Genomic DNA, 24,453 nt, shown 5'->3' with positions numbered 1-24,453 from the left:
CTACATGCCACTATGCCCAATGACCATGCCAGGGGACAGAAGTCCCCTGGCATGGCCATTGGGCAAGGGGGCATGACTCCTGTCTTTGCTAAGACAGGAGTCATGTTAATGGCGTCTGGGCACCAAAAAAAAATGGCGCAAATCGGGTTAAGACAAATTTTTTTGCCTCAGCCTGACTTGCCCCATCTTTGGACGCCCAAACGCCATTTTTCCCTACGCCGGCGCTGCCTGGTGTACGTTGTTTTTTTTCACGCACACCAGGCAGCGCCGGTCGACTAACGCCGGCTAACGCCATTCAATAAATACGGCGCCCGCATGGCGCTTCAGAATGGCGTTAGCCGGCGCTAATTTTTTTGGCGCAAAACTGCGTTAGCGCAGTTTTGCGTCAAAAAGTATAAATATGGCCCCTAGTACCTACATCTGGTTGGTCTCTAAGGGGCATATTTATACTCTGTTTGCACCGGATTTGCGTCATGTCCAGTGCAAACTTAACTCCATATTTATTTGTTGACGCTAGACCCGTCTAGCGTCAAAATATTGGAGTTAACGTAATTTTTTGCCTGCAGAAAACTACCTTGCGTCAATGAGATACAAGGTAGGTGTTCCCAGGCAAAAAATGACTCTAAGGCCTTTGTGCCTTATTTATCTTCCCGTGCAAAAATCATGCATGGGAGGAGGGCCTTAAATAATGGCGCTAAGCTTGCTTAGCGCCATTATTTAACACCTGGGTCAGGGCAGGCATTAGGGAACCTGTGGGCTCATTTCCATGGTCAGAGACCATGGAAGCAGCCCACAGGTGCCCTTCCCTGCCCCCAGGGACACCCCCACCCACCCCACACCTGAAGGACACCTAAGGATGGGGGACCCATCCCAGGTAAGCCCAGGCAGGTATTTTTTATTTTCCATTCACAGTGCCATAGGGGGGCCTAACTTGGGCCCCTCTACATGGCACTGTGCCCAATGACCATGCCCAGGGGACATAAGTCCCCTGGGCATGGGCATTGGGCTGGGGGACATGACTCCTGTCTTTTCTAAGACAGGAGTCATGTCCAGGGTGGTTGTGTGTCAAAAAAATGATGCTAGTCAGGTTAGAGTCATTTTTTTAATTTTAACCTGACTAGCACCATTCTTTGACGCACAACCTCCTGTTTCCCCTACGCCTCCCCCACCAGGTTAGAGTCATTTATTGTTACGCTAATCGGGCCTTACCGCCGGCTAGCGTCATTCCTTAAATATGAGGCCCGGCTGGCGTCCTGGAATGGCAGTAGCTGGAGGTAAACGTTTTGACACAAACCTGCGCTAACGCAGGTTTGCGTCAAAAAGTATAAATCAGGGCCAATGTGCTGTAATGTGACCGAAAGATGTATTGCAGTGATTCATACAACCACTAAATAAGTATTATAAATCTATAAATAAAATAAATGAATAAATACAAAAATGAGTAAATTGCATGGCCCCTTACAGATTTCAAAACTGCAAATGACAATGAGTGTTAAAATTTGATTGTTTGAGAACACTCCTTCACATCACACAAGTTTATGGGTCAGATTGACTCCGGGTTGACTTTTACCATGACGATGTCTTTCTTCGCTTGTGTCTTACCGGTCTGCTAAAAATTATTTGATAGGCTTGACTCTAAAACGATGATTCCATTAATCGTGGTCTGAAGAAAGAATGTTTCATCCAGTACTAATACAGGCAAAACCCTTAACTTGGAGGCAGTGCTTAATTTGTAAATAAAAATGTGCTGGCGCCCAAAGCTCTCCTCTTAAACCCGCGGCTTCTGCAATTAAATGTGGGAACACGGAATACTACGGCAGCGTCATCCTGAAGCCATCTCGAGCCACTACAATCCATATAAAGCCACTCCCTGCCCCTTCAGCTCACTCTAGTAGCTTCCTGCTTTCTCCCATTGTGACGCTTTTTCGTTTTTCCCTTCCTCCGTCTTTCTCATATGTGTCTTTTGCCCGCAGCAAATGCTTGAGGCCAAAGAATAAGCCCTGGCCCGCAAAAATAAGTGCCGGTGCTCAGCACTGGAAACAACAAGCACACATTAAGCACTGCTTAGATGAAGAGTTCAATTTCCAAACACTGTGGACTCACTCTCTGACTCGAATTGCACCCATTGCTTGTGACTCTTTTCCACATTTCCTGTTGTGCAAAGTTGAACACACAATTGGTGCGTTTTGGTATATAACTAGTTGGAGATATGTTTCACTGGGTGCACACTAAATTGAGTCCAAAACCTGCTTCACAACATACGTTGGAAAATTTGCATCTAACCCCCAGCTATCTTTCAATGTATATAGAGTTTCTTGCCTTGAAAGCAAGTGCCTTGAATATGCTAGTACACACCATGGTTGCATGGTTACGTTTTTAATGTAAGATCTCCTGATGGCAGGGTTGCCAATCGGCCATTAGGCATATGGTCTATTAATGGTGTGGTACCTCATTGTAAAATGGCTGCTGCGTGAGATTTGTCATACACAATATAGAATGTCTCCTCAAACTTGTAACTATCAATAATGTCCTAGTAAATAGTTGAGGCTGTACTAATAATGAACCGTTCCCACTTGTGACCGTGAGTTTCTAGGATCATGAAACCTTGTGCTTCTTGTGTATATATCTGTTATTTTGAAAGCAACTTCTCATAATAAACAATTTAATGGAATGTGATCTTACTCACAAATGCTAACTATGTTGGTGCTTAATAAGTAACACTCATGGAATTATTATTTCATGACTATTGCTTGAATACCTACATGTATGGGTATTGCTGTTCCGACTTCCTCTTCTAGTCAGTGGTTTGACAAATGATTATTTAAAAATGGCGACTTTGCTCTTTCCAGCAACATGATTGGATGAACAATCTGTGTTCATTTCTCATGCCATCAGCTCTGGTTTAAAGAGAACTCTGAAACCCTACTGAAGGGAAGTAAACATTGCTTCTATCTTACTTTTTCTACATGTAATGAATCAAAAAACTGCTACATTCACGAATCATCCCAACTAAAATGTTCCCTCACACAGCTATGACGTCACAGTTTGGGTTTTCTATAGTGGCTGTGTGCATTTCAACCATGAACATCCTAAGCACCTACTAGCCAGAAGGGTAAAAAGTAAGCCCCAGAGAGCTAGCTCCAGGCCGGATTTTCAGGATAACCACATTCTGCATGAAGTGGTTCTGTTTAGATTCACTGTATGTAAGTTTGTTTTATGTGGCTATGCTGCATATCTGGCATGGACCTAGCCCAACAGGACCTACCGTTTACACCCACTTACCTGGGCTTTGTGCTTCGTTGTGGATGAAGGTTGACTGGCAAGAGCGTTTCTATCATTAGTGCAGTGGTACCGGGGTTCAGGGGAGTGAGGAGCCCGTGGTGGAGAGTTATGACTATCTTTTACTACCCAACCACGGAAAAGGAGACCCCAATTTCCTTGCTTGCATTAGGGCCCATAGCATCCTTGCTACACCACTGCTGATTGGCCTATATGAAAATCAGGAAAGACTGGTACAGCCAGGCAGAGAAAAGATCACATATTCAATTGTGCACTCTAAGATTTGGAACATACCAGCATAACTTGATGGTGGTTTCAGCTGAGATATCATAGTTGATGCCACAGCTAGGCTAGCCTTTAAAAGACTCCAGATTCTTGAGCAAGATACTCGTCTTCTCCCTGGGGAAGGTTTCGAGTGGGTTGCGTCCTCTGAACCCTCATATCAGACCTCCATCCCTTGGGCACCAGTGCAGCTCTTTATTGTTTGTCAAGCCCATTATGCTTTGCTCCTTCTGTCACCAAATTCACAGCACTTAGAAGGCCCCGTTCTACCTAGGCATTCCTTACCAAGTCTTCTCTGTATTAATTGAACACCTTGTGAATATTCATGTTGAATTGCATCAAATAATAAATAATGGTTGCCCTCCCCCCTTTGACAAAGAGCTGGTGTTTCCCTGGTTCCTTGCTTCCCTGTAGAAGCTAGGCAGCAGGCCTGTTGTCCATGGATACTGCACACGATCACATAGCATGTACGCCACCTCACTACAGACATTTGTGGCATCTCGCCTTGGCACACATAGAAGAGGCAGCTTAGCACCACAACAACATAATACACAGCAGAACATGTGCTGGTCAAAATAAGCAGATTGGCCATCAAATACCACAACTCCAAACTTTGACACCAAGGAAGAGGCTGGAGAAGGAGACGGCATGTCAGTGTTGCGTGCTGTAAGGGATGATTGGTAAGGGTCATATTTCTGTGGCTATAATATCTTCAAAAGGAACGTCCATGCCGTGTAGGTCGAAGTCCAGCATGTCATGACTGCCTCCTTCCCCTGAATCACTGCCAGTCAGCTGCTGGACTGACCTCTCCAAAGCCTGGTTTCGCTTGTACATGTGCAGATAGTTTTGCTGAAGCTGTTTCTGGTAGCGGATAACTTTCTCCTTCTCCTCCTTCCAGATCTGGCGCTCGTGCTGGAAGACGTTGGTCATCTGCTCATTGTTTTGGCGCTCCTCCTCAAGCTCATTTTTTAGCTCCTCCACCTCCTTCTGCAGGCTCCGAAGGCGCTCTTCTGCAGATGGACCCAGCCAATCTTCATGGGCCCGCTCTCTTAGAGGTCGTCCGATCTCAGCACGCAGGTCCATCATCTCCTCCTCTAGATGCCCCACCTTTTCTCGCAGGAGCTCAGCCTCATTCTTCTTGCGCTGCAGCTCATTCTCACAGACTTCAAGCTCGACTTCCTTGGTGCGTAGTGCATCCTCCATCTCTCGTGCCTTCTGCTCCTGGACCTCGAGCTTCCCTCTTGCGTCCTTCAACTGGGCCTTCAGGCTCAGAGTCTCGCTGGTCTTCAGTGACAGGTCAGACTGCGACTCTTTCAGCTGCTGCTTGAGAAGGGAGATCTCCCCTGACTTCTGACAAACCTAGGTAACAAAGAAATCAAAGGTCACAAAGGGCTCTATGACACAATGGAGACATTTCCTTCTACATGCCAGTCTGCAGAGCTGGTCTGGTCTTCTAGGAACTACATCTGTCTTCTGGTCAAGTTTGTACTAAATACATAAAACATACATATATCTATTTTGGGACAGATTTATCATTCTTTCACGCAGCGCAACATAACAAGCTGCCTTGCTGCACTGTGTGAAAGGGAAGGAATGCACTGTATTTACAATTATATGGCACAATTTTGACCTTTACTAGCGCTTGTGCACTTCTGGCTGCTAGTGCCAATGCAGGCACCCTTCTGTCATGCTGTAAGCAACACCTTCCTGCAAAAAAACAATCCTGTGAGGCATTTTCTTCTTTCAATGTGTGCCGAATGCAGCACACAGAGAAAGAGGAAAAAAATGAGAAATAAAGATATTTCTCCTCGTTATGCCTCACCTGGTGAGGTGTAACATTTTGAAGCATTCCAAGGTCTAGCACTAATGTTAAATCTTGGAAAGCACCAAAATCCATAGATGGATGTGTAGGAACACCCAAGCTCCACCAATGTCATGCCTCTCCGCTGCAGAGTAATGCAAAGTGATTATTTGTGCTGCTTTGTGTTATTCTGGATTTATCAAGCCATGCAGGGCTATGGAAGATGGCTCTGCGTGGCCTGATAAATCTCACTTTGGTTTTGTGTCGCCCTTGTACTCCCACAGTTCTCCAACCCACTGTTCATCCTATTGCATATTGACTGTCTTTGCATTTGATTCTGTACAATTCTCCGTTGCCTTTCAGCTACGTGTTTAACTATATAAATATCACATACAAATATACAAGTTTGGAGATTTCCTGACTGGCTAACAACTCTTAAAGGCAAGTTGTCTGGCACAGGATAAATCACTTGCTTGCCATGCATAACATGTGACTGACACCAACCTAGGGTAACCAGGACATGGTGCCTTGCTCGGTATTCAATATGGGCTTGTTGGCATCCCATTAGATATTATTATATATTTCTATACAAAGCATTTGGAGTAAGTGATAAGGTAGAAAATGTACATCGAAGGACCCAAGGATAGTGACCTCTTTCATGTACTGTTATTACTACCTTAACCTCTTGAGCCTTCAATAAATACATTATGTTCCAGAAATATGGAGTCCACAGTTCATACATGAACTCAATTTTTTTAATATTTAATGGAATGTGCCATACAAGAAATTTACATTCTGTGATGATTAGAACAGAGAGTGGACAATAAAAGTTATCTGAGATGGTGAAGCTTTGAACATAAAGTCAAAAAGAGTAAAAGGTTTTGGGAATTAATTTTAAAATTGGTGCTAAAGGGCCACTGAATAAAATGAAAGAAATGCATTGTCGTTGTTTGAGTTCATTGTGTTTCTTTCACATTGCTGAATGTAGGAAAAGTGTTGCAACCAAGGCTATACCTGGGTTAAAAGGCTATAAGCAAGATATAGCAAAGTAAATGTAGATTTACGAACAACAACTTAGTTTTATCCCAAGAATCTTCTTAAATGCTGCTGTTTAAGCGCTGTTTTTGAAAAAAGAGTGCTAAGCTGTAACTTCGCCGTTTACAAACCTTTAAAAAAAAAATAGTAAAAATAATGGGTAGAGGGCACGTCATTACCAACCCCTTCTTAAAATGTTTTCTATACTGCTGGAAAATCTGTCATGCCATAAATAATGAATCGTTCAAACAGAGAAGAAGTGTCAAAAATTGGGTCTCTAGTTGGCAGTGGTTTACACCCTGTCCAGGTAGGAAGCCTCACTCTTGTCAGGGTAAGGGAGTTACACAGCTAAGACAACCCCTGCTCACCCCCTTGGTAGCTTGGCACGAGCAGTCAGGCTTTTCTTAGAGACAATGTGTAAAGTATTTGTGCACCCCACACCCCAACCCCGCTCTTATATCCCCTCCAATATTGATCTGAGTAAAACAAGACCAAAACAACAAAAATCGGGCATACACAAGCAAAGATATGAATTTTCAAAGATTAAATTTCAGTGAAGCGCTTAGAAACACAATAGCTCCAACTGGAGCAATCACAACGTCTTGACGGAGTAGTTCCTAACAGTCCAACACCACTTGCGAGGGAGTGCAGACTGGTCACAGAGTCACACGGACCACAGGCACAATACCTTAGAAAGCGAGGAAACAAACATGTTGCATGGAGTCCGTGAGGTGAGGCGTTGCTGGAATAGGTGTGGAGTTGGTTCCTTACTGCTACCGGGGAGGTGAGCCGTCAGTTCCTTATTGCTAGGCAAGGGAGGTGAGGGATCGGTTCCTTACGGATGTAGGGGAGGTGATGTGGCATTGGTGGTGAACTGTCTGTTCCTTTACGATCTAGCAGGGTCAATTAATCCAACAGGTCAAGACGAAAGGTGTCGACTTCACTGTGTCACGATCACACCACGGGGCCACAGGTGCTGCAGCGGAGTCGGGTGTCATTGACATCACTGACACAGCACTCAGGACTCAAGCTGGTGTGGCACTTTGGTGGAGCTGTGGCAGTGTCGAGCTGTCATGTTGGTCGCAGTTGTTGCAGTCAATGGGGAGCATGGCTCCGCTGCAGGCAGCGGCGCAGAGAGGGACAGCGGCACTGGTTCCGAAGTCACTCTAGAGTCAATATGCTTGTTTCTTCTTAGTTACACCAGAACTCACTCCCAAGTGCCAAGGAAATGGATTTGGCACCACTTGGCATTCAGGGGAAGGAGGCAGTCAGCAAGAGAGCCCTGGAGCTGGCAGATTAAGTCTTTGATGTCCCTGAGACTTTTTAACGGGAGGCAAGCTCGGACCAAGCCCTTGGAGAACCAGCGGAATGCAGGATGTAGAAAGCAAAGTCCAGTCCTTTCACTCCCAGGAAAGAAGCAGCAAGCAGCAGATCAGCACAGCAAAACAACAGGCAGAGTGGCAGTCCCTCCTACAACATCCAGCTCTTCTTCCTGGAAGAATGTCCTCAGTTCAGAAGGATTGGAACTGTGTGGGGTCAGCAGTCCAAAACTTATACTCATTTCTGCCTCTAAAGTAGGCAAACTTCAAAGGAAAGTCGTTGTAGTGGCTTTAGGGGTGGTAAGACCTTATGAACTCCTAGATAACACCAAACACTTTTCACATACAACAAAATGAAACTTGTACCACAATCAGATACCACCTTTGTGGGAAAACCCGCACAGGTAGAAATCCCCATAAGTGCCCTGGCCATGGTGGGTGCAGTCACTATCCTCAGAGGGATAGCTTCTGGGAACCGGGTGGCATGGCCCATCAAGACCAGGATAAACCTGTTGCCCATGGCTGTTTTGGGATCCACAGGCCCCACACTGTCAATGCCCACCCACTCAAAAGGGGTGCTCACAACAGGAAACGGCTGAAGAGGAGCCTTGCACCTCCTCCCAGATTTGCCACTCACCTGGAAAGTTTGACAGGTCCTGAAGATCGCATCTGAGTTTTTCCTCATTTGGGTGACAAGCTTGTCAGAAGTCTTGTCCTGCCCCAAATGACCTGCCAGTGTTGCATCATGAGCTAGACCCAGTAGGAAGGCTCTGAAACACTGGTATACCACCAACACATGGGCTGCTCTAGGCTCAGCAACCCTGGGCTCACTCTACAGGAAATCATTGTCCTAGTAAATCAGGTGACTTTCAGAGGCATCACGAGCTGACTGGGCTTTGGCCTGCTTCTGAAGTCCCTCAAGAGTGGGGCACATTTTCTGCGCTGCACAGAACTCCTCCCTGGTGGGGCCCCCTTCCTGCTGCCAATGGGTCATCTCAGGTAGGTCCCCCAGTTTGGCCACTTTTTTCCCTGTAGGTTTCAGGACATCCCCCTCAGGTTCAGCCTCCCACCAGACCATGGGAATCTCAGGAGCAAGTTTTCCACACCCCTTGCCACTCCTTCTCCTGGCTGGCACCTTGGCCACTGTTTCCAGCCCCAGGTCCTTCTGATCACCCTCTCTGGCAGCAATGGACTGTGTGGTCATGCACGCCCACCCTGGCAATCCTAACATCTCCAAGTGTAACCTGAGCTCCACCTCATTCCAGGTGGTATGCTCCAGGTCGTACCCTAGCAGACAGTCAGCAGGCATCAATGAACTCACAGCTACCCTCAGGGAACCTGAGACCCCTCATTCAAGGGGAACCTGAGCTACCAAACATTGATGCTCACTGTTGTCTATTGATACAACCTTATGGACGACATTAGGGATTACCTGCTCCTCAGACACCAGATGACACCAGACAGTTGTCATACTGGCTCCTGTGTCTCAACTCAGCTCGCTCCCCACCATTACCTGGGGCCAATTCCCCCCTTAGTGCTACGCTCAACACCCCTAGTGTCTGCTCATAGGTGGGGGGTGGGGGGAGGGCTGTGCCTGCTTGGGACTCCCCCTGAAATTCCCTTTGTGGTTACAGGCAAAATACTTCAGGGGTCCCTTCTCTGCAGGCTTTCCTGACAAGAACCAACTTTTCCTTTCAACAGGTGGGTGGAAATCCTTACTCTGGGAACTGGTTTGAGAGCCTTTTGAAACCTCCTTACTTTTATTCTTGTCTCCCCTTCCTTTTTCTGTTGGGTTCCCTGCCCACCCTTGGCTGAGTCTTCCACAAAAAACGTCTTTAGGACCCTGGTGCTGGGCCAGCTGTCTGCCTACTTGGCAAGCTTCCTGGGATCAGTAAGCTTGCTGTCACGCAAGTGCTTGCGCAGCTCTGGAAAACAATGACTAGACAAATGATCCCATGCAATCAAATTGTACAACCCCTGATAGTCTGTTCCCTTGCTGCCCTTCACCCAACCATCCAATGCTCTGCAGAAAGAATCAACATACTCCAACGAAGTTCGAAGACTCAAGTTTAGTACCCTCCCTAGGCTTTACCCTGTAACTCTCTGAGGTGAGACCATACCTCCTGGTCAGGGCTTACTTCAAAGCAGGGTACCCCATCCTATCCTTTTCATCTAAAGTCAACAAAGTTTCCCTCCCCTCCACTGAGAAATACTTCCACAGGCCTAACCCCTAATCTCTCTCAGGGACCCTGAGCATCCTCAGTGCCACATCATAATCCCTAAACTACTGCTCTATATCACCCCCCACTTCAAAATCCTTCACCACATCCTTGGGTATATGGACTTGCCCCTTAGACCAACTGTACAACTGCTACCCCCATCTGTGCTGGACCTGCTTTTTAGATCCAGCTCCTTCAAGCTCAGCTATTGAGCTAAATGCATTTTCTTTTCCTCTATGGTGATTTTCTCTTTTGCCACTGTCATTTTCTCTTTCTCTGCCTCTCTTTTGAATGTGGCTAGTTCCAACTGAAGATCCATCTCATGCTTCAGCTTGAGCTTCTCCAGGTCCATTTGGAGCCTCCTGCCTGTCCTCTAGCTCCTCTGGAGTCAGACCTCTTGAGGAAACACTGTTGCTTGCCTTGGTAGGTGCATTTCTCCTAGGCAGATCCTGATTATCCATCAAATCATCATGTAAGTTTTGCTCCTCACCGTCCACAATAGCATTCTCCTCCCCTGTGTGCTCATCAGCCTCCTTCACTGTCAACCAGGCCCTCCACGCGTTTTGCAGCTCCTTCTTTTTAGTGAGGCCTTTAATAGGTAATTTGAGCCTCTTGAAGAACTTTTTGTGCTGGAGCCCCGAATAGGTCTCCAACTTCATCGGCTCAAATGCCAACTCTGCAACTCCAACTGATGGCTCACCAGACTGAGACATGACTGTGAATCAAACTCAAATGTTTCAAAAAAGGAAAAATTAAACCAGTATGTTGGGGTGTAGTGGTCTGCGATACAGAAATAGTGTGCACCAATCACTGTAGGCAAAGTACATATACAAGCCCTATCCTCACCGCCGATCACCAGTGTTAGAAATTGTTTTTTTTCTGGCAGTGGTTTGCACCCTGTCCAAGTAGGGACCCCCACTCTAGTCAGCGTAAGCCACACAGCAAAGACAACCCCTGCTCACCCCCTGGTATCTTGGCATGAGCAGTCAGGCTTATCTCAGAGGCAATGTGTAAAGTATTTTTACACACACAGTAACACAGTGAAAACATCACAAACGTACTCCACACCATTTTAGAAAAATAGTCACTATTTATCTCCGTTAAAAAACAACCAAAATGAAAACGATTCAACATTCACAAGCAAAGATATGAATTTTCAAAGATTAAATCTCAGTAAAGCACATAGAAACACAATAGCTCCATCTGGGGCTATCACAACGTCTTGACAGAGTCGTTCCCAACACTCCGACACCACTTGTAAGGGAGTGTGGGCCAGTCATGGAGACGCACGGATGCCTGGTGTAGTGCCTTGGAAAGCGAGGGAACAAAGATGTTGCACGGTGTCGGGGAGGGGAGACTTATCTGGAGCTGGTGCGGCTTCGGTTCCTTATTGCTGGGCAGGGGAGGTGATGTGTTGTTGGTGGTGAGGCATATGTTCCTTACGATTCAGCTGGGTCGATGAATCCAGCAGGTCAAGACATGAGGTGTCATCTTTTGGGTGTCGCAATCCCACCACGGTGCCACAGGTGCTGCAGCAGACTCAGAGTAACAGACGTCGGTGACACGCACTCCGGACTTTTCACTCCCACGACAGAAGCAGCCAGCAGCACGGTAGCACCACAAAGCAAAAGGCAGAGTGGCAGTCCCTTCTACAATGCAGCTCTTCTTCCTGGCAGAATGTCCTCAGTTCAGAAGGATTCTAACTTTGTGGGGGTCAGAGGTCCAGTACTTATCTTATAACCAGTTCTATCTTTGAGGTAGGCTAACATCAAAGAAAAGCCTTTGTAGTGCGCAAAGACCCTAATTTTTCTGCCCTGGCCTCAGACATAATCCAGGGGGTTGGAGACTGCTTTGTGTAAAGACAGGCACAGCGCTACCCAGATGAAAGTGTCAACTCCTCCCACACCTCTAGCCCAGGAAGACCCCACAGGATATGCAGGGCACACCTCAGCCCTCTTTGATTGTCTAGAGTGAATTCACAAACAGCCCAACTGTCATCCTGACCCAGATGTGTATTCTACAGACAGGCAAAGGCACAGAATGGTAAAGCAACAAAATGCCCACTTTCTAAAAGTGGCATTTTCAAGCTTACAATTTAAAAACCTCCTTCACCAAAAGGTGCATTTCAAAATGTTGAGTTATGAGACCCCAAACTCCACATCTCTATCTGCTCCCATTGGAAAATTACACTTAAACGATATTTCAAGGCAAACCCCAGGTTACTCTATAAGAGAGATAGCCCTTGCAATAGAGAAAAATAAAGTTAGCTGTATTTCACTATTAGGACATGTAAAACACACCAGTACAAGTCCTACCTTTGAAATATACTGCGCCCTGCCCAGGGGACTGCCTTGGGATGATCTTAGGGGTGATTTACATGTAGTAAAAGGGACGGTTTGGGCCTGGTAAGTGGGTGCACTTGTTAGGTCGAAATGCCAGTTCAAAACTGCCCACACAGACACTGCAGTGGCAGGTCTGAGACATGTTTACAGGGCTATTCATGTGGGTGGTAAAATCAATGCTGCAAGACCACTAATAGCATTTGATTTACAGGTCTGGGCACACAGGGTGCACTATATTAGGGACTTACTAGTAAATCAAATATGCCAGTCATGGATAAACCAATCACTAATACCATTTAGACAGGGAGCATTTGCACTTTAGCACTAGTCAGCAGTGGTAAAGTGCCCAGAGTCCTAACGCCAGCAAGAACTAAATTCAGCACTTAATAAAAAAACAGGAGGTCAGAAGCCAAAAGATAGGGGAAACGACTCCAAGAGCTGGCAGGTCTAACAAAAAATATGTGACAGCTTCAAATATTAAGTAAATGCAGACGTCTAAATGACCAGCACAGATTGGCGCTGTGATGGTACATGTCTTTTGCTTTAATTTGTAGAGTTCTGTATGGGAACATTTGGATGTTTGTTGCTTGATAATATGAGCTTAGATGCTGATCATTTAGATGTCTGCACAGCATTTTAACAGAACTCACTGAACCTAACCTACATAGTGCAGCACGAAATGGATGTTCCACCTGGACAACTTTGCTTTACATACATTGGGAAGGATGTTTGAGAAAACACAGACTGAAGAAGAGACTGTGTCTATAAACACAAATTAGCTGTTTCCTCTGTTTTCAAGTTACAACAATATTGATGAGTACATGAAAGAAGTTTGGAACATGCACTTGTGATGGAATCTATTCTCAGACTAATTCTTTTTAAATGTTCAGTTATGGTTCAGCCATACTTTTCAGTCAAAAGGCATTTTTTTTGTATTTGCCCATATCTTTGTTTCCCTGCATGGAACAGCACTAAAGTCGGAAATCCCCTAGATTATGCAGCGAAGTCCACCATGTTAATTTCCGTATTTCTTACATTTCTGAGCAGGATAAAAAAGTTAAGGGGGGGTCAAAAATTGTGTATTCTTTTTTTAGCTTCTATTGGAAATTCTGTTTGCAGGTGCAGTAAAAACAAGCTTGGCAAAGCCAATAGGTCTCACCTATACAAGAGCCATTGGCTTTGGCAATGTGTTTAGCCATGCGACCAGTGTACCTGCTGTTCAGCATAGCTAAAAGTTAGTGCTGTGGAGTGGAGGAGTAGCGTGTCATAGAATGAATTTGTTGGAGTGTTGTACAGTAGAGTAGGGAGAGTGGAGTGTCAGAGTTGAGTACAGGGGAGTTTAGTTCAGTGGCAGAAAGTGTCAAAGAGGGGAGTTTCGTAGAGTGGAGTGTCATGGAGTGGGATGGAACAGAATGGAGTGGTTTGGAATGAACTGAGGTAGTGGGGTGGATTGGATTGGATTGGAGTCGAGTGGGGTGAATTGACTGGAGTGGGGTAGATTGGAGTGACTAGATTGGATTGGTTGGATTGGAGTTGGGTGGGGTGGGGTGAATTGGATTGGCATGGGGTGAATTGAAGTGGGGTAGGTTATACTGGATGGGGTGGTCAACTGGATTGGATTGAGTAGATTGGAGTGATAGTATTGGTGTAGGGTGGATTTGAGTAGGATGGGGTGGATTGGAGTGAGAGGGTGGTTTGGAGTGGAGTGAATTAGTGTGACGAGTGGTGAGAAGTGGAGTGAATTTGATTGTATTGCGGTGGATTGTAGTGGTGTGGATTGGACTGGAGTGGGGTGGGGTGTATTCAATTGGACTGAAGTGTATTGGATTGGATTGTATTCAGGTGGATTGGATTGGAGTGGAGTGAATTGAAGTGGAGTGGGGATTGATTTGGGATGGGCTGAATTGGATTGGGGTGGGCTGGTGTATAGTGGTGTGGATTGGAGTTGAGTGGGATGGATTGTAGTGGAGTGTATCATAGCATAGTGGGGTGGGTAGGACTGCATGACAGTGGGGTGGAGTGCAGTAGGTGGATCAGATTTTAGTGGGGTGGAGTTTGACTGGGGTGGGGTTGACAGCAGTAGGGTGGGTAGACTGGACTGACTGAGGTGAATGTGGAGTGGACTGCATTGAGGTGAGCTGGATTGGATTAGGGTGGATTGGATTGGAGTGGGGTGGAATTTGGTTGTCATGGGGTGGGGTGGACTGGAGTAGGGTAGATTGGAAAGGAGTAGGGAGGATTTTATTAGATTGGCGCAGAATGGATTGGACTGGAGTGGCGTGCATTTAAGTGAATTGGATTGGAGTGGAATGGACTTCAGTGGGGTGGGTGGGTGAGTGGAATGGAGTGGGGTGGATTGGATGGGAATGAAGTGAACTGGATTGCATTGGGGTGGATTGGATTGGCGTGGGGTGGAGTGGATTGGAGGGGGTAGTTTGGAGTGGAGTAGGGAGGAATATATTGGATTGGAGTGGGATCGATAGGGCTGGAGTGGGGTGGATTGGACTGGAGTGGGATGGACTGCGGTGTGGTGGGGGGCTGGATTGGATTGGAGTGGGTGGACTGTACTGGAATGGGGAGGAATTGCTTTAGTGTATTAGAGTAAGGGTGATTGGATGGGGCTGGGTGGATTGGATTGGAGTGGGGTGGACTCGGCTGGATTGGAGTGGAGTGGAGTGAGGTGGGTTGGATTTAAATGGGGTGGGGTCGGTTGGATTGGAATGGGGTGGGTTGAACTGGAGTGGGGCGATTGCAGTGGAATGAATTAGACTGGTATTGGGTGGATTGGATTAGAGTGTGGTGGGGTGGATTGTGGTAGATTGGATTGGAGTGGGGTGGAGTGATTTGGATTGGTATAGGGTGGATTGGAGTGTGCTGGATTGCATTAGTGTGGGGAGGTATAGGGTGGACTGGATTGAGTGGAGTGGATTGGTTTAGAGTAGGGTGGATTGGATTGAAGTGGGGTAGATTGGTGAGGGGTTAGGTGAGTTGGATTGGAGTGGGACAGATTGGGGAGGATAGAATTGTGGTGGATTGGAGAGGGGATGATTAGATTGGGGTGGATTGGTGTGAGGTGGGGTGGGTTGGATTGGATTTGGGTGGGTTGGGAGGATTGGAGTGGACTGCACTGAAGGTGAGGGTGAGTGGATTAGAGTGGAGTAGATAGGAATGTGGTGATTGGATTGGTGTGGGATGGATTGAGTGGGGTGGATTGGAGTGGAGCAGACTGAAGTGGGGTGGATTGAGGTGCGCTGCAGGATTATGGGTTAAAGAATAATTTAGGAAATTACACTTAAGAAAGAATCAATGTTGCTTTGCAATATTTGGGACAAGATAATTAACATATTTTGAGAACAGCTAGCGCTCACGAGAAAAAGCAAAACAAACCAAGTGCAAAGTGAGAAAAGAAGACTTGGCAAAATAAAACAAAGGAGTTTATAGTAAATAAAACTTTGCAATTTTGTTTGTCCAGCTGGGCACATTTTTGCCAATCACATGCCTTCTGTTTGCAGGGCTTTAGAGGTTAAAAAGAAGTATCTCAATCACGTCGGAAGCAGATGATGGGCAGTGCTTAAGCAGAATCAATCAGTGCTTGGATCCTGCTCCACAGAAAGGGACGGAATGATGCTAGGACTGCAGCCACCAATTATGAGGCTGTAAAGAAGAGTGCCACCCAAGCCAACAAATGGTAAGCAACAGGCGGGCTCCGAGCCCTTTTTGTCAACAACATCATCTCGCAAGTGAGACACATGCACTAACGCGCACACTTGCAGGCTCGACCCTAAACAGTAAATTGATTATGCTAAACTTGGCATAAAATTAGTATGTTACTCAAAAAGAGGGCTTTTAGTCACTTTTTATATTTTAGCATTTGAAAAAGGGGATGGATGGGCTTGAAAGGGTTAACTCTTTTGTATGATTTTGGCCATTGGAATTTTTGTCAAATGAGATTAGCAGATGAAAGGGATCGAAATGTTCTTCTGCCATTCTGAAAATCACAACTATTGTCAAAATTGTTGCTTAGGCACTGAGTGGAAAAAAGATGTACTATTATAAACCCACTAACCCGAGGGGAGTACTCATTGACATTCAAAGGCAGTTGAAATGACATTTTAGCCCAATAAAATCATCATTTTAATGGAAATTGCGATGACGTGGCCGCCATCCTGCTTCTAGAAACAGGCACCATTTTCCACAAATTGCGATTTTCATGAAAGTTCCAATTTTTATTTTAAAAAATACAATAGTTTGGAAAACACCATGGCAGAATGTTGAGGCACATGCAATTGAAGCATTACAGCATGGCTGGACGAAGATCAGACCTGATGGCCTACCCCACTGTGCACTTCAGGAGACCGTGTGCAGTCTCATTTATTTATATATATTAACCAGGTAAATGCACTTCTTTGTTAGAAACCCTAGAAATTCACTAAAAAAGCACACAGTTGAAGATTAATTATTTTACAGCGAATCCAATCACAAAAAAGCCATAAACATCACAGGTTATGGTTTACAATGCATACCATAATTCATGCCTACCATTATGTTAAATACAGCACTTTACTAATGGAACATGAAAAATGGCTGTCTACCTAGAGCGAAACACAATGAGTCATATGAGTTATGCTTGGTGAGTTACATACCATAACTAGTGTATTTTGGGGGTTTTCTAGTTTGTGATTGCTGACTATAACTACCTTTAATTGTGTTTTTAGTAAAAATACTATTTTAAAGATTAGTTATGGTGAATTGTCTCAAACTAGACCGTAACCTTCCTATTTTATTAAAAAGCATAGTTAGTCAGAACCATACACTCTTGTAAGGTCTTACTGATTGTTAAAGCAGACAACTGAAAAACAAACTTTTAAAAGCTTACCTCCCACTGAGTCTCCTCCAAAGCCGGCACAAAGTTTGTTTTCTCCTTCTCATATGATCGAAGCTTGGTCTCCAGCATGTCACGTTCCTTCAGAAGGTTTTCCATGTCCTCACGGAGCTGGCGCTTATCCTGCTGCAGTTGAAAAACTTGCAGGTGCATGAGCTGGTTGGCCCTCTGTGCCTTAATTGAGGCCTGCCTCAGTTTACTGCTGCTCTTGTGCTTCAGTCCATCAAGGTCCTCTTTGCTGCGCCTGTGCTTCTCCTCATAGACATGGCAGCTGGCCACCTCCTTCTCCTCGAAACTGCACTTCATCTCTTGCAGCTCTCCCTCCTTCTCAAGGAGGCGCTGTTCCAGTTCCTGGATACTGGATTCATCCGTGGAGATGGGTGAGCGCAAGCAAATCTTCTCCGGGACCTGGCCAACTTTGGGAGGTACATTGATGATTTTGTTGGCGTTGCCTCCATCTGACAGTGACATAGCTTTCAGACTGATCATGTTGCTATCCTGGATTACTGTGCTCTGAGTAATATTGTGGGCTGAGCCACCAAATCGGTTGATGTAGCCCATCGGCGTAAGTAGAGGGTCAAGCTGATAGCTGCTTGTAGTGCTGTGGGTGGGCAAGCTAGACATGGAATTCCTGCCAGAGTCTGACAGACCCCCAGAGTAGGCTGTGGGTCGGGGATCTGCTCCCCGGTGCCTCTCTGAATGGTGCACCTGATGCAGGACCTGGCTTCCATTTTCCGAGGTGGACAGGAGGATGGTCGCAGAGTTACGGCGCAGTGCTGGATTGAATCCAGTTGGCCGTAGAACATTTTTCTCTGACCCTGGTAGATTGAATCCAGTTGGCCGTAAAATGTTCTTTTGGGAATCCTGGTGAGATAATAGAGAGATGTCAAGGCACTGTAAAACATTACAGTTTGAACTCATGTAGTTAACGAGACAGCAAAAATATTTGAAAAATGAGCCTTTGCCTGAAATAATTGAATGAAGGTGTTCCCAAAAGTAATGGATTAGACGATAATGTTGACATTGCACAGTTACCACTAAACAAAAATGAATTCTCTCCTTTGATCAACACTCATTTTGTTGTTAAAAATGTATAGGAGTGGAATAACAGTTTGAAGAGGAGAATATTGAAACGGGAGGAGCGGTTTACGATGCACAAAGAGAGTTTAAGTTGAGTCACAGAACAAACATTATGTAAACATAGCATATGACGTATTAGCATACAATAAATAAATAAGAAAGGTGCATGTACTGTTCATATGAAACCCAAAAGTGAGAATATCGAGCACAAAAATATCCTCCTACCAAAAAATTACAGCTAACATATCAACAACTAAAATAAATATTGTGAACGTAAGTAAATATAGGTAAGCATAGATACACTATTCTGTAATTCCGTATTGTAGAAATTAACTTCTATAATTACGTTTTGCAGATCAGTATTTTGGCAGTTAATATACTGGCTGTGATATTTTGGTAGCACGATGTTTAAAAATAAATATGCTGTTAGTAAATAACAAATACAACTTTCTATGGAGCCTTTTTGCTGGATTTCACAATCTTATACGTGCTATATTTTTATGCGTCATAATAATGTATTTTATGCAGATAGTACTCAAATTATCAAGTGTACACAAGGTGAAAACACATGAGCCCGTCTGCCATGAAAAGTTGACGTAATGTGTCTCTTCTTAGAACCCACCAGGAGAGGTCTAGATAGGACTGTTATTTTCTAACCCTTAGCCACTGAATTGTGTGATTATAATTTCTACTACAACTAAAAAATCATAACCCTGCTGTAAAGTTACTCCGATGGTCAACTTATAGGAAGGAGATAGTCCAGCAAGAAATCATCAGTCATGCCATGACCACAAGCACCAATTTAGAATTGTGCTAATTGGTGGTCATTTTGCGGTACTAACTCAATCGGATCCATCTCCGTTTCAACGAATTAGGTGGCAGTAAAACAACCATATAAGTGGTGGTAAATCTTTCACATAAAAAACCATACAGCTCTCATACATTGGGGCCCACTGAAAGGCTCACACATAGAAACATGAAGTAGCAACAATCAAAAGACTCGGCCATGGAAACATGGTGAATTAGCAAGAGTTGAAAGACTCAGCCATAGAAACATGGCGAATTAGCAAGAAAGGGTAAAATGTTAATTCCTCTTGTGCAGGGAAAGCACCATAGACCGTGCGTTGTATAGGGAATGTGCACAATGGAAATGACCCTTCTGATTACAGATCCATTTGCATCACGTGCACAATGTGGTTGAAATTTCCTCAGTGACTATGTCTATTATCAGAACTACTGAAAATGATTTGGCCTATCTGCTTTAGATCTGCTAGCAGAATTGGACATTTTGGTTGAAATCTTCTATCTAATGTAAAGCTGTGGTGCCGCAAATGCAGGCATGTCTAAATATGGAAGGTTCTTTAATGATAGCTGATTTTGATGCTTTAAGTTCATTAGCTGATAATGAAATTCTTGCCATGTCCCAAAGCTTGTCCCTCCTTCCAGAGTAGCCTGTGCGTTTCTGAATGGCTCACCTGATGTAGGACCTGGCTTCCATTTTCTGAGGTGGACAGGAGGATGGTTGCAGAGTTACGGCGGAGTGCTGGGTTGAATCCAGTCGGCCGTAAAACGTTCTTCTCTGACCCTTGTAGATTGAATCCAGTTGGCCGTAAAATGTTCTTCTCTGACCCCTGCAGAGAAAATGCAGCCATGTGAAGACATTGGAGAATTTAGTGTGTTTTTAAATTCATTGCCACAGATATATGGCGGTCAAAACACAATATAAAGTCACCATCTGCAATAAAAAAGGCCAAATTGCTACCATGATATTTTGGATATTGCAGTGTAAATCTAGCCTGTACAACAAAGGTATAAATAATCAGAAAAGGTTACATGCAATTTCTCTCATGGAGGGAACCCACAAAAAGATGTGGAAGTGTGGATACTGACAATGTATCTTCTCATTAGAGGTACATTTGCAAGGAAGGCACATTGTGGCAGACATTTTGCTGATGACATTGTATTCTATTGACATCACTTACAGTTTGACTAGCAGAAATCGACAATTTCTTGCCTAGTTATAATTTTACTCGCAATTTAGACACTATTTCTCTGTATGCTTTCTGAATATTATTCCCATTATGGTTTGAATTTTGTTCCTGTTGTAGTCTGAAATGTAGTATTAGTCAGACTTTAGGGGCCGATGCCAATCTATGGATTGATCTAATTGTAAGCTTTCCACTGTAGTACAAATTAAGTTTTTTTTTATTGGAATCTTAGTAATGACCTAATTGCTGATACTGATGTTAAATTAGGTGAGGTGTAGTTTGTTGAAGCAGGAGTTGGCCATATGTTGTGTATCTCTTCTTGGAGATGTTCGTTTTCAAGGAGAAGTCAGAGATGACAGTAAAATTGAGTGTTTTTTTATTCAGAGCGAGTTGTATGTAAACCCTTCCAGTTTTTATTCTTTAGAACTAGTCCTGAATTTAGGCTTGCCTGATATTATTCATTGGTTTAAAATTCAAATAATTGAGTTCAGCTGAGGGCAAGCTGCTAGATTTCAGTGACTGGGTCATGGAGATGCAGTCTTTAAGAGAGTCAATTTCCTTGATTGAAGTTGAGGGGTCCTGAAAAAGTTGTCTGTTCTTAGTGTGTTTGTTAAACTTGATTACAAGCGTGTCAATGAGGGCCCGGAGGACTTCCGTGTATAATTACAGATCAGCTCTTGCATACTGTACACAGAACATGCAAATGCATAGATCAAGGTTTTCTAATAAAGGTACTTTGGTAATGTGAAATGACGGAAAATCGCAGCTCATTGAATCACCTTCTGCTAAGGATGGCCTCTTGTCATAAATCAACACCACTGCGAGTGCTATCAGTTTGTAGAATACCCACCAATCTGCCCAAACTGATCCTTTTAAATTTAAGAAAATGTGGCTGTTCCACAGTGGTTTGTGATTTATCTGAACTGTTCGGAATCAGTGGCACCATAAAACCCTTGGAAATTAGAGCTCTTCAAAAATATATGCATAAATTAAAAAACAACACAACATATGTCATATTAACAGTATGTATAAAGCAATTCTATGTTTTTTATCTTATTGGTATTAGTGTTTGTCCAATAATTTTTTAGATGTAATATCCATTTTGTGTGCAGCATTAGTGCTCACCTAAGACTTATTTTACTATAAGCTTGGTGTTCGTTCTGAATGATTCTTGATGGAGGGATATTTTATATGCTAAGAAAATTATTCTGTTGCATTGAATCGGAGCATATTCCAAAAATATGTTTTATCAACATGTTAATTCTATTCACAATGCAGTCTAAACTTGCTTATATATATATATATATATATATATATATATATATATATATATATATATATATATATCCTAGTGGCGGTCATCACTAGGTAGTTACAATTAGGACCTAGTTTCTACAGAAAAAGCTTTTTTTTGTTTCTAATAACTTTGACACCGTTTGATGAATCTTCACAAACTTTTCACCAAAAATACAATGCTCACTTCAATGTCTGTCTGGAAAGTATCAGGATAATCCTTCAAGTGAGGGCTGTGAAAAATGGAGGTCCTAAAATGCTTTTTCCCCATGCAGTTCCCATAGGGATTTTGAACTAGAATAGCAACCGAACCACTGGACGGAATTACACCAAATTTGGCAGAAAGGTAGATCTTGGTTCAGAAAGTGTCCTTTTTGCTATTTGGTGAACATCTGTTTGGTAGTTTTTGAGTAATTAAAGAAAAAACTAATTTAAATATATAGGGACGTGAAGGCTCCGCAAACACTCCCAATCTCATGTTGAGATCTGATTGGCTGCCACACCTTCAACAAGGAAATGTTGGCAAGCATGTTGGGACTTCGCTTCAGCCGAGTCCCAGAAAAAAAGATGAAAAAAAAAAAAGGGGCCAGGGTATGGACACCCTGACCGTTTAGCTCTGGTGCTGAGGACCCAAAAAAATAATTTAAAAAAAAAACATTTTCGGCAAGAGAAACAGCGGATCCGTGGATCTTCCGGACATTTTTTAAAAAACTGCGGGCTCCTGCGCTCATTTAAAGTCAGCCCCCGGGCAGGCCAGGTCCTAGGGGCATTACAATTTTGAATGTGGGGGGGGGAGGCAGCAGCCCCAGGTACCCCCACCTCCCAGGGGCTCAATTTAAATAATAGAGGGGTTCCATTGCGGACCCCCAGTCCCGGGGATCACCACCTCCCCAGGGCTATTTATGTTGGAGGGAAGCAACGTGGCCCCCTCAAGGAGCCACAGAAGGCCTTAGGAACCGCCACCCCCAGGGCCAGCTCCTGGTATGTCCTGGGGTGCCCAGTCCTGGTACATTGTTGTTTGCTGTGACTCAGTGGGAGCTTTGACAGCTCCCACCAAGTCAGAGCAAACACTCTGCTTGTAGAGTGGGATAGCTGTTAAACAGCTCTCCCTCAATGCGAGTGGAGGTTTCCTCTGTTTCTTTGTCCACGGAGATGCAGGCTGGGAAACCGAGGAAACTATTTTACATTTAAAAAAAATAAACTTGTTAAAACAAAGTAGTAGAGATAAGCAGGTAGTATCTTACCAATGTTATTGATTTTCAGTAAAATAGAGAAATAATACTATTAAACTTAACAACCAGCTTAATTTTAGTATACCATAGTGAAATAAATCTAAAGCTTGATTTAAAGTACATTTTTTAACAAGGAAATTTAAATTTAACCTAAAAGAGTAGGACGTGGTCAACTGGAGCCATGACCAAGAATGTTTTAGTATGAAAACAGGTCTGGCACATGTAGGCTTAAAATAGAATGTCAACAGCCCAAATAATCTTTTGCACATCTTACTCATGTGCCTTGTGTTTTTTAATATCCAGCCCTTGACTTACACAAATTTACTTTTCTAACAAAATTGGGGTCACTACCTTTTGTGGAGGTATCATTGTGTACAGGAGTCATGCAGAGTTCATACAGGTACCCAAATATACTCTAACTTCCCCAGTCCTACTGTTACACAGATATTAAGGATCACTGGAATTACTTGATTGTGCAACATGCCATTTTAAACATAATTATGGGTAAACTGCACTTGCAATGCAAGCCACTGCATCATTTCCATATTTCAAAACAGGTTTGTTTTCTAGCTTAAAAGGATCAAACGTTAGAAACAAGCATTGGCAAAGCTATTAGGTCTCGCCTATGAAAGAGCTGTTGGCTTTGCAATGTGTTTTAAGCATGTTGTATACCAGCAGGGCTGGAGTTCAGCTTAGCTAAAAGTTAGTAGCTTAGAGGCGAGTTGCAGGGAGTGTCGTACAGTCGAATGGTGAAGAGTGGTGTAGAGTGTTGTAGAGCGGAGTGGCAGAGAATGTCATGTAATGGAGTGGCATTGTGTGGAGTCGTGTAGAGTGGCATACACTGGAGTGGGATAGAGTAGAGTGGATTTGTGTAAAGTGCTTTGGCGTAGAGTGTTGCAGAGTATAAGGGCAAAGAGTGCAGATTGATTCCTACGCAAGACCCAGGACCTCTTAACCTTCCGAAAGCACCTTAAAACATGGCTTTTTGAGCAGTAACCAGCAACCCCCCCCCCCCAACAGCACCTAGAGACCCTAAAGGGTGACTAGTGCGCTTAAGAAATTATTTGATTGATTGAATGGCACTGAATTTAGCAGTGTACAATGCAGCATCATAGAATGCATGGTGTAGATTAGAGTGGTGCCTAATAGACTTTCGCAGAGTGGAGTGGACTGGCAAAGAGTAGAGTGCAGAGTAGAGTCAAGTGGCATGGAGTGGAGTGGCACAGCATAGTAGAGTAGCATAGAGAGGTGCAGAGTGGAGTATGGTACCATAAAGTGCAGTGGCACAGAGTGCCGTAGTGAGGTTAGAATGGCATAGAGTTCAAAGGCAGAGAGTGCAGTGGCATAGAGTGTTGTAGAGTAGTGCAGTTGCACAGAGTACAGTGATACAGTGTAGTTCTGTAGAGTGCAACGGCATAGAATACAGTGGTTAAGAGTAAAGTAGCGTAGAGTGCAGTGGCATACAGTGGAGTGGTGCAGGGTAGAGTGCAGTTGATTAGAGTGGCATGGAGTGTTATGACGTAAAGTAAAGTGATGTAGATTGCAGTGGCATAGTGTGCAGAGTAGATTAGAGTAGCATACAGTGTAAAGTGCATTGGTGTAATTGCATAGAGTGCAGCAGTGTAGAGTGCAGTTTTGCAGAATGGCAAAGAGTATAGTGGCATAGAGTGAAGATGTGCAGAGTAGATTGGTGTGGCATAG

General features: G+C 44.2%; 1 protein-coding gene across 2 annotated transcripts in view; it reads right to left on the bottom strand.

Annotated features, from left to right (window-relative positions):
* Positions 1-902: 902 nt before the first annotated feature.
* LZTS1 (leucine zipper tumor suppressor 1) overlaps positions 903-24,453 on the bottom strand; it is a 233,033-nt gene continuing 209,482 nt past the window's right edge. Inside the window, exons 3-5 of one of the 2 annotated variants that reach the window (XM_069213996.1) lie at positions 19,715-19,870; positions 17,154-18,023; positions 903-4,920 (exon numbers count right to left, since the gene is read on the bottom strand). In XM_069213996.1, coding sequence (XP_069070097.1) covers positions 4,249-4,920; positions 17,154-18,023; positions 19,715-19,870 — 1,698 coding nt within the window. In that variant the 3' untranslated portion in view covers positions 903-4,248. The remainder of the gene's footprint in view (positions 4,921-17,153; positions 18,024-19,714; positions 19,871-24,453) is intronic. The other variant, XM_069213997.1, reaches the window with a different exon arrangement.

The sequence above is a fragment of the Pleurodeles waltl genome, chromosome 11 (genome assembly GCF_031143425.1).
Source record: "Pleurodeles waltl isolate 20211129_DDA chromosome 11, aPleWal1.hap1.20221129, whole genome shotgun sequence".
Lineage (NCBI taxonomy): Eukaryota > Metazoa > Chordata > Amphibia > Caudata > Salamandridae > Pleurodeles > Pleurodeles waltl.
The sequence above is the reverse complement of the archived record's forward strand: the minus strand, read 5'-3'. Positions and strand labels throughout refer to the sequence as shown.